Source organism: Neofelis nebulosa, chromosome 8, assembly GCF_028018385.1.
Source record: "Neofelis nebulosa isolate mNeoNeb1 chromosome 8, mNeoNeb1.pri, whole genome shotgun sequence".
Classification (NCBI taxonomy): Eukaryota; Metazoa; Chordata; class Mammalia; order Carnivora; family Felidae; genus Neofelis; species Neofelis nebulosa.
Window position 1 is genome coordinate 67923798 of NC_080789.1, and position 11510 is coordinate 67935307.

Below are 11510 nucleotides of genomic sequence, written 5' to 3' on the forward strand. Positions count from 1 at the left end.
TTTCAGGCTTTGTCCATACCACCACTCCTCCCCTTGCACCAGCCCCATTGGACTTCTCATATTTCCACTGACCATGCAGTGCCCTTCCACATTGCCGTTCATGTGTCCTTTTTCTGTGAAGCCTCCCTTGTTCTCTTAGCATTTTGTACTTCACCTTTTATAGCATGCATCCCATTGTCTTGTAATTATGTATAGGAGCATCTCTTCTTTCTCCCATTTAGACTTCCATATGGTAGGGACTGTGCATCTTTTTAGTCTTTATATTCTCAGAGTATGACTCCTGTGTGTCTAACCATCAAATTGAATTTACTTACAACTGTTAGTCTGGGAAATTAAAATCCAAGTACATTCTCAAAATACATAGCCGATATCAGCTGTAAGAACACTGCAACCTTTTAATTTGTGATCCTAAAATAGAAAACCCTAATACGTTCATTTAAAGAATTGATTTTAATTGTTTTAGAAACCACTCAAGAAGGTTATTATTGAAGAAACTGGTAATTTGATACAGACTATTGATGTGCCAGATACTGCTGCTAATAACATTACTCTGGCAAATGGGATAGCAAGTGCAGGCGCTACAAGTAAGAAAAATTCAAGCCAAGATGACCTTTTGCCCACAAGTGATATTCCAAAAGCAAAAGTACTGAAAATAGAAGAAATCAGTGATACTTCAGTCCGGCCGTGAGTAGAAGAAATACTCTTATTTTATACTCATCTGGAATGGTTATAATTCACTAGAAAGTTGATATTACTGATGAGACTTCTGGTTTGTGCTCATCACCAAAATTCTTTGAACTGCCCAACTTCACATTCTAGTTTTTCTTTTTCATATGTACTTAACTGTAAGAGAGGATTCATTTAAGGTGTGATCACTATTCCTATACCATAGTGGGAGAGTTAGAAATAAGAAAGTATCTTGAGCAAATTGATTCTGTGCATTTTTGTTCTAGAACTTCAGTGTATGTATTTCACTTTTTAATTTAGAAAAATCTTTAGTTTCTTTTTTATGAAAATTTTTAATGTTTATTTTTGAGAGAGAGACTGAGAGTGCGCACAAGTGGGGGAGGGGCAGAGAGAGAGGGAGACACAGAGTATGAAGCAGGTTCCAGGCTCTGAGCTGTCAGCACAGAGCCCGATGTGAGGTTCGAATTCATGAACTGTGAGATCATGACCTGAGCCGAAGTCGGACACTTAACTGACTCAGCCACCCGGGCACTCCTAAAAATCTTTAATTTTTAAAAAGGAAGCTTCATAAAAAGTGTAGAATTTAGTCATCGTTATTCTAGTCATTAATACATAAGATTATTTGTGGGCTCCTTAAATTATGCTTGGAATTTTAAAATAGTCATATGTATGCTTAATGGTAAGAACATAAAAGATAAATAGATTAATTCGGTTTATTTTGGGATGTTGAAGCTTTATTCATCCATTCTTGTATTGCCACTCAGCAATCCTATTAAAAGTTTTTTTTTAATGTTGAATTTCAGTGGTTTTATTTAAAGTGATAGTGATAAGTGATTTGAGGAAAACACTAAGTAGGCAGATATTTTTTTTAAAGGAGGAGGCACTTAGTGTCTTCGAGTATCTTTCTTGACACGTGCTAATTCAGATTTCGGAAAGGCTGAGTTGTGAGTGTATGTGATGTAGTAATGTCGTATATAGAAATGGTGTGCTTTAAAAGGTGACCAGGTTATATTAGCCCTATAGATGAGAATAGTTGTTATATAACCAGTATGTGAAAATTTGCAAAAGTATAATCTGTCTTACCAAAAATACAGATATTGACAGCTAAAAGAATTTGCTATGTGCAGAATATAAATAGTTACAATAATATATTAGTAAAGTCAGAAGTTAAAAAATCTCTGTTGATGTCTCCTTATATAAGCTTTGACGATTTGTGGTTCTTTTCTAATTGTTTGATGCCTCTGAAATATTTCAGACCCCAAGTCAACCTGAAACAGGATGTATGTCAGTCTTTCAGTGAGAAGACTTCTATACAGATAGACAGAGCACCTGCTCAGTTTATCACTACTGTTCTTCCTCCTGTTCCTGCAAACTCGTTTCAGCTTGAATCTGATTTCAGACAACTTAAAAATTCCCCAGATATGTTGTATCGGTATGTGAAGGTAAGAAAGAGGAAGCTAGCAGTTCTAGTTAAGTGAAAGGTCAGAGCTGCTTTTGTCACTATATAATAAGAGTACTGTATTTGCTCTTGTATAAGAGGGTTGTAGAGCACTTGCTGAATGCGCATATTACCCTGGCCAGACTATTTTAAGTACTTGCAACCAGGAAGCCTTTGGAAATAGGTTCTGTGTTAAATTTTATGGTCTAAAATAACTTAATCTAATTTGAAAAACCATAACCTAAACTTAATTCTTCATTCTTCTTTAACTTCTTTAAGAAGTTAAAATACATTGAGTGCCTTCCATGTGCCCCAAGCAACTGCTTGCAATATTTAGGCAATCGTTCTCCTGAAAATGAGCTCTTATTTGCTCCCAGAAAAAGAACAAATCTTAGGAAATTGACCAAATAATGGATTTTAGCATTGTCTTTCTCAAGTGTGATTACAGTAATAATCCCTTGCAATTTTCCAGAACGCAGTTACTTCTAAATACATTGTCTCATGTAATTCTATTTTTTAAACTGTCCGGTTATTTTTATTGCTCCTTGAGAGCACTCTCAAGTTTCCTGTCTCTCCTAAGGGGGTGGGGTGTACATCTCCATCTCTCTGTTCATGAGATTTTTCTCTGCCTTGAGCAGAGTGATTATCTTACAGTTCCTCTTTTGTTCTATCACAGTTACATTTCACTGTGACCTCATTATTACTCAGTAAGGACTAATGCGTAATAGTTATTCTTTACCATATTCACCTAAGCAATTGTTATATACATAATTTGTGATATGTGAATGTTGCCATAATGTAGTTTTCTAACTCTTTATATCTCTTCCAAGAAAATTGAACCATCCATGTATCCTAAGTTGTTTCAGAAGAATCTAGATCCAGATGTATTCAACCAAATCATTAAAATTCTGCATGACTTTTACATTGAGTAAGTTGAATTTTTTTCCCTTATACCTGCGTATTGTAATGTTACGCTGTTTCTAGTGATTTGGGAAAGTTATTCTCTTGGATTTCATTATTACTACCTTCTGTATAACTAAATCAGCTTTCTAGTAAATTTCAGCATTACAGAAGTTGTAAAAAGATGACAAGTGCAAGCAATAAGAAGAGAAATGACTAGGTAGGAGGAAAAAGGACTTAAAAATTAAAAAAAAATTTTTTTTTAACGTTTATTTATTATTGAGAGACAGAGACAGAGCATGAGCACGGGAGGGGCAGAGAGAGGAGACAGAATCTGAAGCATGCTCCAGGCTCTGAGCTGTCAGCACAGAGCCTGATGTGGGGCTCGAACTCACAAACCGTGAGATCATGACCTGAGTCAAAGTCGGACGCTTAACTGCCTGAGCCACCCAGGTGCCCCTTAAAAAAACTTTTTTTGAAGAAAGGAAGGTGTAGAAGTGACAGATGTGATAGCAAGTTAATAAAGTCTGTGCTAAGCTTCACATTTAGGAATATTGTAATTTCTTCAATTGACGATAAATCTCTTCATTTGGGCACTTAAAATATAGACTGTATCCAGGGAGAAAGATAAATGGAGGTCTTATTTCTATATAATTAGAAATACTGTGTTAGAAAAAAAACAGAATTAAATGAGCTACTTTTAATCATTTGTTTTATATTTGGATTATTTCAGGAAAGAAGAGCCATCACTCATCTTTGAAATCTTACAGAGACTTTCTGAACTAAAAAGGTTTGATATGGCAGTGATGTTTATGTCAGAACCTGAGAAAAAAAGTAAGTTCTGTGAAGAAAGCTTTTCCAGATCTCTTTATTCTGAGATGTTCCTTTATGTTTTCAACAAACAATAGGGAACATGTATTGAATATTTACTGTGTATAAGGCACATACATTTAAATTTAATCACAATTAAGTTAAATTGAATTAAGTGAAATAAAATCTTTTAATCCTGACAACAGCGTTATGAGTTGTAGGTGTGATTATGAGTTCCCTTTTACAAAGGTGGAAACTGAGGCATAGAGAGGTAAGGAACTTGACCAAGGTCACCTAGGTAGGAAGGAAGTCAGACCCAGGATTCAACCTTAGGCAGTCTGGCTTTATAGTCTGGACTCTTCCTGAAAATGCATCAGAGCATAACGGTGGAGAGCCTGCTGTCGTGGACCACGTAAAATGGTACCTACCACAGGAGCAGGTAACTGGGCATGAGTGCAAGGAGGTGGGACTCATACTATGAGAGTAATTTTCTTGTGTTTGATTTCAGCTGAATCCTCAGAGAAGCACAGGAGTTGATTAATGAAGAGGGTGGGGAAGAGTTTTGACCCAGGGAGTGACGTATGCAGAAGTTCTGAGGCAGGAGAGAGCAGACTGAATTCAGGAACTAAAACAGTACAGTGCAGCTGGATTATGGGGGGGAAATTGGCAGGTGATGAGCCTGCAGAATTGTATTCCTTATTTATTTCTACATCTTGGTCTTTACCATGAGGTGTCAGCTTAGGGAAACCTGACTAAAATTGAACTGTGCGGGAACTTCAATTACTTAGAGTTTGGGACTTTACTTAAGTTTTAGGAAAAAGAGAAAGGTATTAGAATACAAGAGTACCGGTTGTTTAGTTTTAAAAATAGCAAAAACTGTGTACCATTTTCATATACCTCCTGGACTAAACGTACTTTGGGCTCCTTTTCTTGTTTATGTTTCTCGCAGCAACATTGAGTCTGAATCACTAAGAAAAATACATTTTACATTGTACTTAGAGAAGTGGACATGTAATTTTACATGAACTTTTTGGGTAGAGTTTAAAAAGTAAAAGACGTTTCTGTTTTAGGTCAAAAATAGCCCCTGAAATTCCCCCAAAAATACTGGCTTCTCTTAATTACTATTCTAATCTTTTGTACTACTTTTTTTCCTGCTCCACTATACTGACTTTATATCTTTAGATATATCAAGCTAGTAAACTTATTTTGGCCTTCGGCGCTCTGCGTTTGGCCGTTGCCTCAGCCTAGAATGTGTTCCCCTTGCCTACTTCTTCATTTCATTCAGTTTTCACCTGAGGGTTGCCACCTCAGAGGCACCTTTCCTCAGTAGACCTACTCAGAATAACTGCTCCTCTGCCCTCCCTCATCACCTCTGGCTTCTTACCCTGCTTCACTTTTCTTCATAGTATGTAACTAGCTGAAAATATTTCCTGTATTTGTTTATTATTTTTCTCTCCCTGTTAGAATGAAAGCTCCCTGAGAACAGGATCTTTGTGTACCTTGTTTTCTAGGCCTCAGGGCGTAGAACTGTGCTTAGTGCGTAACAGCCTGTCAGTATAAATGCATTGAATAAAGGAGCTTCTTGCTACTGTCATGTGGGAAGTTCAAGTGTATTCAAAGAATGGGAGTTGGTTCCTTAGACTGGCCTACCAACAGTACTGTCTTGGTTGGGTCACCATTGCCAGGCAAGGGGAGCACCAGGGGAGCATCTGGGGAGCACCTGGAAGGGCTCCTGGCATGTAACTAAGCATTTAATTAATATTTAGCTGTTGTTATCTGTTGTATCATTAACAACCAGTAGCTGGTTTTAATGTTGAGAAATGTATGAACTATAATGGAGTTTTCCGAAGTGTTGAATATGGGCCATTCAGTGGTATGAAAGGTGATTTTATATGATTTATAGGCAAATTCTGTTTTACTTTTTTAAGTTTATTTTTTTATTTTGAGAGCGAGAGAGCACACAAGCAGGGGAGGGGCAGAGAGAGAGAGAGGGAAAGAGAATCCCAAGCAGTCTCCATAGTGTCAGCACAGAGCCTGACTTGGGGCTAGAACCCACAAACCATGAGATCATGGCCTGAGCTGAGATCAAGAGTTAGACGCTTAACAGACTGAGCCACCCAATCGCCCTGTTTTAACTTTTAAGGGTTACATATTTTATTAGATATTATAAAAATGTATCACTAACATGATTTTGTGATGTTATTAGGAAGTTTTAATTTACAGTAGTGATACAGAATTTTCTTTTAAAATAAAATGATTTCAGTTTGAAAAACAGTTAATTGAAATATTAAGTAACTAAAAGTATACTTGTTACACAGGCAAAAGTGTTTAAGGTAGTACAGAATCAGTTAAGTTTAATCTGCAAGTTTAATGTTATTGAGAAAGTAGGGGAATTTTTTTACAGAATATTCTGGTAAGAAATGCCATTAGTTTCCTGTGTTTTTTTCTCAGATAACCTTTTTAAATATCTGAATTAGAATTTATAAATAATCCTAATGATTATTGCTTTAAAATATGAAGATTTTTACTTGGCAAATCAGGTTATTGCCTTTAGTTTTTGTTTCACTTAGTTTTTAAAAAATGGAGATTAAAATGATTCTTTTCTCTTTTTTTCAGTTGCACGTGTATTGTTCAATCACATAGACAAATCAGGATTGAAGGATAAGTCTGTTGAAGAACTTAAGAAAAGATATGGTGGCTGATTTCCATTGTTTACTGAAATTATTGTCTTTGACTTTCATATGTAAATTTTTTTTACTGAAAATAAAGTATTTTGCTTTTTAAGAAAATGAAATCATACAGGAAAGGAGTATCTGTAGACGTAAGTTAATTGTACAGTGAACTGTGACTTAAGTAATGAGAAATGTCAAGTGAACTATTTATAAGTCATTTTCCAGAAATAAAAATATAATGTATACTTATGGAGATCAATATTTTACGTCATTTAAAATTTTAAATCTACATTCTTCAGTACCCCATAATTATAACAGTATTTTTATATTTTCATGTTTTTGTAGCCATGTGACAAGGTTGCTTCGTTAGCACATGAATAAAGTTATATTGGTATAGAGGTTAAGTAGATAAACAGTTTCTATAGTTTTAATATCATTATGCTAGTTAAGTAATATAAAATTATTTAATTGCAGGGTGTATAATTTTAGTATTTATGTTGAAAGGACACTGTTAACTAGACTCTTTGAACAGGTTAATCAAAGAGTCACAGCATCCTTCAGTTTTCATGCTGCAGTTTTTTTTCCTCCTGATATCCACATTTATGTCTTCTAAAGGCAGACAATTATCTAAAGTAAAGTGTAAGAATTTTAAAAACTAAGAATGTTTAAAGTTGTAATTAGCATGTAGCCTGCGTGTGTGTTTGCGTGTAAGTGTGGTGTCTGTAAAGCTTCTGAAAGCAAGGCTGGTGTTCTACTCATCCTTGTTTTACATACTACCTGGCACAGTCCTTTGCACATAATAAAGCACTCAATTGGTATTTACACAGTTTAATTCAGTTTTACCATAGGAATCAACTTTAGTAAATGTTTAAAGTAGCACCCTAGCAAATTTTGGGCATACTGTAAATGTTAAAACTAAGTTAATTTTAGAGGCCATCAGGTTGTTAAAATATTAGGTCACCATTCTGTAGCTGTTATCAGCATCAGTAAGACAAATTTAGGACTTTTATTTTATACTGTTGGTTATTTTGTTACATCGTACGTATGCTTAAAATTGCTTGAGTAATAATCGTACTGTGTTTACAAAGATAATTTCCCAGTTCATGGTATGCATTATTAAAATGATCATAATTTGTGTAGCTTCCGTATTTTACAATACACTTAGGATAGAGCTCGTTAGTGTTATGCATTGCTAAGTGTATTCTATTTTGGCCTATGGAAAGGCAATGAAATCGAGCCTTTTATGTATAGCTTATACATAAGCTACAAGTATTGAATTTTGAATGACTTTAATGATTTTGATGTACAGAAGTGCATTCCAAAGGCAAAAATGTTCTTTATTTTCTTGAGTGATCCTTGGAAAAGGCTTACAAACTAGTTAGGGCAGGTAGTGTGATTGCCTTTTTTTTTAGGTTTTTAATTTTAATCCCAGTGTAGTTAACATACTGTTTAACATACTGTATAACATAGTATAGTGTTCTATTAGTTTCAGGTATATAACAGTGATTCACCACTTCCATACATCACCCTGTGCTCATCACAAGTGTCATCCTTAATCCCCATTCCCTATTTCACCCATCCCTCCATCCACTTTTCCTCTGGTAATCATCAATTTGTTATCTATAGTTAAGAGTCTGTTTCTTGGTTTGTCTCTCTCATTTTCCTTTGCTCATTTAGTTTGAGTTCCACATATGAGTGAGATTATATGGTACTTACCTTTCTCTGACTGACTTCACTTAGCATTATACTCCCTAGCTCCATCCATGTTGTTGCAAATGGCAAGATTTCATTCTTTTTTTATGGCTGAATAATACTCTATTTTATATATACACCACATCTTCTCTATCCATTCATCTATCGATAGGCGATTGCCATTTTTAACACAAGAAACGGAGATTTACAGGGTAAATGGTTCCATGATTTCAGAGCTGAAAAAGAGCAGGACAGGTTCAGAATATAGTGTCTTCTATTTGTAACCTACAGCTATTTGAACTACTCCAACCTGGAATATTTATTTTGCATTACTTTCGTACAGACTGTGGACTGACTGAAGTATGGATCCCAAAATTTACTTTAGAATTTGTATTAGTTTTAATGTTAGCCTGTTTTCCCCCAGAGAAGATTTCATGTAGTGGTTAAGTTTGGAGTCAGACTTCTCATATTTGTATTCTGGCTTCATTCTTCTGGCTTTAGGGCCTTGGACCAATCACTTTGCTGTGCTTTGGTTTCCTGAGCTGTGGAATGGACATACTAGTAGTTTCTACCTCATTGGGCGACCGTGAGGATTAAAGGAATGGACACATTTGTGTTTGGAACAGAGTCCAGATATATAGCAAGCACTTTAAGTTACTATTGTTATTATTATTATAGTTACTCTCATTTCCTGAAAGTTGTTGGAATAAAGTATAGTCTTTAGGGAATGTCTTATTGTTGCCTTACTGCAAAATAGCACAGTGGTAAAGAGAGTCATTTTGTATTCCGAGTGTACATCCTATTTGCACTTAAATTGCTTGTGACTTCAGACACATTGCTCCACCTTCCTAAGCCTCAGTTTCTCCTTACATAAAATTAGAAAAATAGTAAGTGCCTCCTTCAAAGATTCTTGGAAAGATACATGTGCTGATACATACAAGCATTTAATACAGTGCCTGTCATATAGTGCTTAGTTATTTTTGTTAATAATAGTAATATCACTAATTGACATAAAAACACAAAAGCAGAACTTCCCAAGTGATTTCTTTCTAAAAATCTAGTTTCTCACTGTTAATAATATCTCCTTACTTGAAAGCAACATTTAAATCATAATCTTGCATTATTGACAGAAATACCATGCCGACCATTTATTGACTTCCCCCCAGTCTTTTTATTTGCATTAATTTCAACAAATGGGTACAGTGTACCCAAGTCCCTACCATTTCAGTAATTTATGTTAATGCATTTGAGAAAGATTTTACTCCCAACCTACAAATCTATTATTTGTGTCAAGAGAAAGCATTTCTGAACACAGTACCAAAGCTCAGTTTACCTTTTTATAATTTCTTAACGTTTGATATTTGTCAGAATTCTGTTTAACATTAAAACATTTAATGTTAATTAAACTGTTGTTTGACTTCCTTCCTTCCTTCCTTCCTTCCTTCCTTCCTTCCTTCCTTCCTTCCTTCCTTCCTTCCACAAGTATTTATTGAGTACACATCTAATGCCAGGCGCTAGTAGGCACTGGAAATACAAAATGAACAAACTAAAAATGGATTTTGCCTTCACAAAGCTTAAAAGGGTGTGGGGGATAAAATAAACAGTATGACAGCTGTTATGACAGGTAATACGAGGGGGTCATGGGAAACAGGAACAGATGCAAAATACAAGCCCTGTTTGACAAACTTTAATTTGGAGCATGGAGTGGGAGCTAGACAGCGGTAAGAAATGAAGCGGGAGAAGAAAGCCGGGCCAAGATCATAAGAGACGTGGACTTCCCCGTGAGCGAACTGGGAAACTAGGGAGGATTCATGTACAGGAGTGGCCGTCAGGTTTGTATCTTACAAAGTTTCCTTTGGCGGCTGTGGGAAGCACAGTTGCATGGGAACTCTGGAGTCAGGGCAACTTGGCAGAATTTTTGGGTGATTAAGGTAAGAGATTATGGTGAGTACTAGCCATAAGGAGAGAGAGAAGTGGTAAGAATGGAGAAATATTTAGGAAGTAGAATAGATGAGACCTGGCTCTGGATCCAGGGCCTCCACATTCAGCGCGTCACTCCAGCGAGCGCCCGTTCGCACCGACTGCCTAGGGAATGGCACCCCTGGACGTACTGTGAATGCTTCCTATCTGTGCAGCCTTCTGATCCTGTTGTGGAACGAGTATTGGGGTGAGAGGTCGAGAAGCAGAAGGAAGCATTGAGGACCATGCCCAGTTTTCCCCCCAGAGAGTGGTGGTTTCATTCGCAGAAATAGAGACCACAGAGGGTGACACAGGAATGTAGGGGACTAAGCACTGGGGAAAACCAGACACAGCTTCTACCCTCAGGTGACTCTCAGTGTAGCTAGGGAGTCCAAGAAACTGGCCGTTAACAGTACGGTGCTACGTCTCCTTTCTTCTGGGGCTGCGACTTGATGTGGCGTGGATGGCAGGTATTTTGTGACGGCTCGTTTTTACAGAGGTAGTTAAATCTTGTTTTCATGCTTTTAAAAATCCGAAATGGCATGGAAAGTAGACTTTCAGGAGCGTCTGCTTTTGAAAAAGGTGTGAGAGATTCAGTTTTTTCTGAAGTGAGTTATGAAGCAGGTCACATTAAAAAAAAAAGCAAAATTTTGGGGCACCCGGGTGGCTGTTGGTGAAGCATCTGACTTCGGCTCAGGTCCTGATCTCATGGTTCGTGAGTTAGAGACCCGCACTGGGCTCTGTGCTGACAGCTCAGAGCCTGGAGCCTGCTTTGGATTCCGTATCTCCCTCTCTCTGCCCCTCCCTTGCTCACACTGTGTCTCTCAAAAATAAATGTTAAAAAGAAAATTAAAAAATAAAGCAAAATTTCTAATTCACTGGAGAATCACACTATTCACAACTTTTTTCCAGAATAGTTACTTGAAAGGGAGAAGAGTGAAGCTGTACATGGTGCAGGTTATTTCGAAATCACTTTGATTATGTTTTGTCAAATAATTTGGGGCAACAATAGGACTTGATTAGCAATTCTTTTTAACATGATTGTTTTGAATTATAGATAGGTTTGAAAATTCAATTATTTCCCTCTCAAGTGAGGATGGAAAGCCTCCGTCTACATTAGCCCTAAGAGCAGCCTTTCTAACGAGATGGATCATTTGTTTTATATAGCAGGCCATGTGCACTGCTGATTCTAACCTGTTCATGAGGAGCCGAATTCTACATCTCTCTTCTGAAAACAGCTGCTCCTAAAGTCGGAGCACCTCAAGTATCTGCAAATAATCCTTCATTGGCTGATGCTTACAATGGCATTTGAAATTAACTAAAAAAGACCTCTGGGTAATTTTATCCAATAA

The 11510-nt window shown here is 36.6% G+C and overlaps 1 protein-coding gene across 2 annotated transcripts in view; it reads left to right on the forward strand.

Annotated features, from left to right (window-relative positions):
- Positions 1-9605, forward strand: part of RPAP3 (RNA polymerase II associated protein 3) — a 41583-nt gene extending 31978 nt beyond the window's left edge. For both annotated transcript variants that reach the window (XM_058743019.1, XM_058743020.1), the window contains exons 13-17: positions 464-684; positions 1943-2129; positions 2956-3053; positions 3759-3859; positions 6452-9605. In XM_058743019.1, coding sequence (XP_058599002.1) covers positions 464-684; positions 1943-2129; positions 2956-3053; positions 3759-3859; positions 6452-6537 — 693 coding nt within the window. In that variant the 3' untranslated portion in view covers positions 6538-9605. The remainder of the gene's footprint in view (positions 1-463; positions 685-1942; positions 2130-2955; positions 3054-3758; positions 3860-6451) is intronic.
- The last annotated feature ends 1905 nt before the right edge of the window (positions 9606-11510 follow it).